The following is a 6,000-nucleotide window of genomic DNA, read 5'->3' on the forward strand; positions in this document are numbered from 1 at the left end:
ACACCCACAAAGGTCTAATCAGGAACCAAGATATGTCTCAGGTTGTGATCTCAGGTTCATATTAAGGTTACTATGAAGTCATAGTTCATGGTAATAGAGCATGTAGCCATCATGTAATCAGACAGTATGATTCATTACAGCCTTAAATAACTCTGTCTGGGGTTATTAAATACGTAGCCAGTCTGGTATCCAGTCTCCCTCGTATGTTTGGGCAGCCAGCACACCAGCATATATGATACTGTTTTCTATCAGCCTTTCTCTGTTTATTGCCGTAATGAAGGGGAAGTTAATATTGTTCAATTCATTAGTGCATTTAATTTTTGTTAATGCATTGATTTATTTTCCTCCGTTCACTGTGCACTGTTTGGGCTCTGAGTGGAAGTTGATTTCATGGAATAAGCCCTTGAGCCAATCCATTTTGGGGTTATGAATACATGGTGCAATGAGGAAGAAGATTTAGCAAGCAAAATGTTCCTATCCGGGGAATTCATGTGTGAGGCAGAGGACGTTTCTGAACTGTTGTCTTTTGTGATATATTAACAAGCACCCAAGCTGAAAATCCTTAAATCCTAATCGGTTGATAAGTTTTGCATTTCCTGATGGATTTCTACCGAATTAAAATGGGACCCCAAATTATCAGTTGATGAATATAATTCACTAACTTCTCAAGACAATATTTTGATTCTTCATATAAATTTGGAGGCTCTTGTCTGCGTCAGTGGAGCCCAGCAGACATCGAATCTCCAGTTGAATTAGTGTGGTCTATCTAGCCTCATTTTTTCAGATTCTAATTCCCCTGTCACACCACAGTCTATTTCAGCCCACCTCCAAAGAACTCAAATCTAATTTCACCAAGCTGTGTAGCCGCAGTAGTCCCAACAGGCTCAGAGACACTCCACTCCAGTCAGTGGCAGTGAATCCAGCGTTCAGGCGACCTGGCTACTGTAGGATTAGCAGGCAGGGAGCTCGGGTGGCAGCGCTGAAAAAAACACAGCTCGCTTGTAAGAAAAAAGCGGAGTGGAACGGGTTGGTGTTGGGGTGAGCACTGCTAGCCAGCCCCCCCTTTTGCTAATCCCTGTTTGGCATTTTGCAGATCCTTTCAGTCGCTCCAGTTCCTTTGGCGGCCTCGGCAACCTTTCAAGCAGTGCCTTCGGAGGATTAGGCAACCCCACGCTTGGTAAGCGCTGGCCCCCACTCCTCCTACACTGCCCCCCCTCCCGTCAGTCTGGCCCCTGTGGCCGCTAACAGAACAGGGCAGCGTTAGACCACAGGGAGAGCCAGGAGGGGAGGAAAAAAAATCTAGACACTTAGCTAGTTTCTGTGTCAAAACAGTCGTAGCCAAGGGAGGCCCCACTAGGCAGCAAACACACCTCCTCCCTGCCTCTACCTTATCCACTAACCATGTCCCCAACAGCCTGGCTCTAAGCTGGCTGCGCTGCTGCCAACAGGCACTCTCAGGTCCGCTGTTTGGAGGCAGTTCATCTATTAATTATTTGACAAGCCCCTTCTGCACCACCATGGAGGGCTTTCTCTTTTCCCCCTGCATCCTTCTCTCTCTGCCTTTCTCTCTTTTTCCTCTTCCCTCCTGTTTTTGTGTGCCAATCGCTCACCCTGTTGTGAAAATGGATGTGATTGGAGCAGACATGCTGTGGAATGCTAAGGTCTCCCTTGGCTTTTTACAGCCCTCAGCTCCAGAGGGCAAGTGAGTCTCCCCTGTTCATCTGAAAAAAGGGAGGAGGGGGGACTTGAATCCCTTTAGTGTGAAGTAAATGAGTAGATTTTTTCTCTGGCGGGGGGAGCCATTAACCTCTAACTCTTTCAAACAGCTTCAGTGAGAGAACCTCCAGAGACAAAGACAAAAGCAGCTTTTGTTGTTGAGTCTTTCTCATCTTATGTGTCCTCAAGAAGGTTTTGTGCCCAATTAACTTAGAGTGGCTCCCATGCCTGTCTTGCTCTACCCTCCAGGGTCCAACAATATGTTTGGCACCAAGGAGGGGCCAGGAGGACTGCCTACGTTTGGCAGCCCCCACCACGACACCTGGAACAGACTTCGACGCACCCCGCCGTCTTTCCCCACCCCACCGCAGTGGCCCAAAACCGCAGATGCCGAGAGAAGCAGCTCAGCCAACAGCCATGAGAGAGAGAGGGAAAGGGAACGGGAAAGAGAGAGAGAGCGGGAGAGGGAAAGGGAGAAAAGAGACTCGTCCATCGGGAAGGAGGAGAAAGACAAAGACAGGTGAGTGTGAGACGGATACGAATGAACTGTGTGTCCAATATGGGTAGCATTTTGAGGATATTAGCTCTGAGTTTTGAATGGCGAAAAAAACTAGTCAGACTGTTTCTGTAAGTTTTATTAGTTCCAATCATTACATTTTGTGCATTATTATTATTATTATTATTATTATTATTATTATTATTATTATTATTGTATTTCCTCCAAGCTAAAATGACATCTGATTATCTTTTATGAAGTACATGTAAAGGACAGGATATGTGAATACTCTCCCACACATAACAAAATAATAGCTGCTTAAATGTGTAACACAAACTTCAAATACATACAGTATTTCATTGTTTTGTTTTGCTCATACAAAACAAAATTATGTAAAAAGACATCACCTGGATAAAGATACATACTCTTTTAATAAAATACAAAAGTTTCACCAGTATTCAGTAAATTGTGGAATACATTTTTATTCATTTATACAGAAAAAACAGTCTACTTCCAACAGACAACAAGCAGTTATGAGAGAAGCCATCTGTCAAAAAATAATTGGAAGGATCAAAAAATGAAGCTCTGTCAAATTTGAAGACAGTGAACAGATTAGAGGAAGATGAGAGCAGAGAAACGTACTTTAAATGAGAATTACAATCAATATAAACCATCAGTAAATACAACCCTCGATGTGATGTTTCTTTAACCTAATACCTACTGTACGTTTTTTTTTTAATATATGTGTCATTACAGGGATTCTGTGGATCGCAACCGCCACTCCAACCGTTCATCTCCGGCCTCTGCACCCGTCAGCTACCAAATCAGCAGCCTGATCCGTTCAAACAGCCAGAACTCCAGTGACTCGGGTCGACATCACAGTGGCAGTGTGGATCGGGTCCGAGAGGCGGAGAAGGAGCTTCTGGAGCGCCACAGAGAGTCTTCCAACATGGCTGACGTGAAGGTGAAGGAGAGCCGCTCACCCAGCAAGGAGATGTTAGAGAGGAGATCATCAGAAGACTCAATCAAACCCATCCAGCGTTCTCCTTCTCCCTACTCGAAGGTAGTGATCAATGAGCAGGGACTGAAGATGGCAGGTGGGCCTCCACCTACACTCAAGGACAGCGAGAGAAAAGAGCCCTCACCTGCGGAGCTCCTTCACAAGGTGAAAAATGACATGAAGATTAAGGAGGAGAGGAAAGAGGAGCAGGATGTCATGGTGGTGAGCTCTGAGCCGGCCCCACAACCACAGGCCCACAGTCTTCCTATTCCCAGCAGCCAACATATGAACCCACATCACCACCACCCACCTTTGTCACAGCACCATCTCCCCTCGCCACGTGGCAATGAAATGCCTACACCCGGCCTACACCCCATGGCTCACTCCCTCCCCCTTTCCATGAGTGCCATGCCTCAGATGGGTAGCCTTAACGTGCTGGACCGGGCTCGCATGGCTCCATTCATGGGAGTGAGTCCTCTGGCAGGGAGAGAGCGCCTACCCCATCCCGCCTTCCCTTGGGACCCCCTTAGAGAGGCGTACCGCAGTCTGGACCTGCAGCGGCGCATGGACTTCCAGCTCAGGGCGGAGCAGGGACACCGCTTCCCCAGTATGTACGAGCAGGAACGAGCCTACAGAGAGAGGGAGGCTCATGACTACTCGCACCATGAACACCTGCTGGAGGTGCGCAGAGAGCACGAGAGGATGAGACAGCAGGCAGAGGAGCGAGAACGCCTCCATCTTAGAGAAGAGCTGGACAGAGCACGCCTCCATCAGCTGCACCAGTCCCCCATGGAAGGCCATCTACCGCACATGCCCCCTTTTATGCCTCATCTAGGCGGCATGCCCTACCCCAGACTCAGCCCCTCCACAGGACACAACGGCCCCCTGAACAGAACGCCACCCACTGCTGCACTTAGTGCGCCCCCACCACTGGTGCCAGCTGGCAGTGCCAGGCCAGCCTCACCCAGGAGGACTACCCCCCTCACTACCACCCAGGACCCAAGAGACTACTCCCCCTCTCGCAACCCCAAAGAGGTAGAGGCTCGGTAGCTTCATGGAAAAGTGCAAAAGTCTCCCAGACGCACTCATGACCCCCCTCCCCTAATCTGAAATATTCTTCTGAACAAAATGCACTGCTCCTCTCTAGAGAGGGGCAACACTCCCTAAGGGAAAGGGTATGATTGTACAAAGTAAAGGTGTGTACGGCTGATGAAGCACATGCCATGTCTTTATTTTTAGTGGACTGGAGGTTGAATTATGTCGGTAAAGAGAACACAAATATGTGTAAGTTTATATCCGACTTAAATATTTGATAATTATTAATATATTAATCCAATACCTTTTTTCAGCTTTGTGCGAAAAAGGAGGTCCTGAAATGAGTTTGTACATTTCCTATCCTTGTTCCATGTATAGATATCATTTCTATAAATTGTATGTATTTTGTGCATTCGTCACGCCTTTTACAATATTTATCCCAGTTGATTGTGAGACATATCCAGTATGACCCACTGTAAAGACTGGACTTTGGTTTCAACCATCAGTAATTTAACCTCATGGTACCAGGATATCCTCAATGATGACAATGTACAATGTTACATGACCAGTTTGTTTTATTTGTTTCGCCTTTGAGATATGCAGATAAATATATATAATGAGGTCTTTGTTCGGTCTCTGTAATAAACTGGTGTAAATAACTTGTTGATATTCCTTTGCTGCAAAATGACTGTGTACATTTATTAGTCTTTTTAACCGTTTCTAGAAAAACAAAATGAAATGAAACACGGGAGTCGATTCCCTGTTGAGTATCAAGGCAACAGACAAGCCTGGCCAATGGAAGGAAGGACATGAGAGGGTGTTGTAAGGGGGCCTCGAAGGATCATCTGCAATCTATGCAAAGCAGCACACAGCACCCTAATGAAGAGATCACATGGAGGGAGCGGACGATTCCGGCGATATTGAGAGAAACTTGGATTAATACATGTTTATATTATCAATGAAATAATGATGGGATTATTAACAGACTTCCAAGTCACAAACTGGACCAGCCCCAGACAGAACAGAAGGACACTTTTCAGTGAGCGGCAAAAGGACTTTCTCTGTCAACCTTGTGGTGTTGTGCAGTTGTTTTTCTTAGACTCTTGTATACAAAACAAGTAGAGTTTTAGGCGTGCAAAAAAATGAAAATGAACATTCATGGTTTAAAATGTACGGAATAAAGTTTGGACCTAATGTCATACATCTGTTGATTGTCTTTCATACTTGTACCAACTGTTTGTGCAAGGCTAACTGTGCCAAATCTGACTGTAAGTCAGACCTGCTGAGATGAATGTTGATGTGAGGTTGATGGGTTTGCCAATAATGCTTGTGCCTCAGTTTTCAGCATTCAAAGTATTTGCTCATCTGATATCAAGCTATTACTTTGAAATCATAAAGGTAACAGACTTGGCTGGCAGAGTAGCCTGAGCCATCAGATCATTTGACCGTAATCTGTCATACACGGGCTGCAGAGCTCTTCACAGCCAATCGATGAGATTGGGCCAAGGCAATACAGGGAGGGACTAATAGGACATTGATTTTGTATGAAAGCAGGTTTTGAGTGTTTGTGTTGCAGGTAACCGGTATTGACTGGCAGCCCAGCGGCATATTGACCCGCGGTCTGGACTCATTAAGAGGAGCAATGCCTGGGAGGCAGGCTATCGGATGGTGGAGGAGAGCCTCCTCTCTCTTCTCATACGCCTCCTTTCCTCATGCACACCACTCATCTGCCTTTGTAATGAGGCCGGAAGGC

General features: G+C 46.1%; 1 protein-coding gene across 1 annotated transcript in view; it reads left to right on the forward strand.

Moving 5' to 3' along the window:
* Positions 1–5,448, forward strand: part of fbrsl1 (fibrosin-like 1) — a 492,137-nt gene extending 486,689 nt beyond the window's left edge. The window contains exons 27-29 of the mRNA XM_034691889.1: positions 1,094–1,177; positions 1,966–2,236; positions 2,969–5,448. Coding sequence (XP_034547780.1) covers positions 1,094–1,177; positions 1,966–2,236; positions 2,969–4,262 — 1,649 coding nt within the window. The 3' untranslated portion in view covers positions 4,263–5,448. The remainder of the gene's footprint in view (positions 1–1,093; positions 1,178–1,965; positions 2,237–2,968) is intronic.
* Positions 5,449–6,000: the final 552 nt, after the last annotated feature.

Source organism: Notolabrus celidotus, chromosome 9 (assembly GCF_009762535.1).
Source record: "Notolabrus celidotus isolate fNotCel1 chromosome 9, fNotCel1.pri, whole genome shotgun sequence".
NCBI lineage: Eukaryota > Metazoa > Chordata > Actinopteri > Labriformes > Labridae > Notolabrus > Notolabrus celidotus.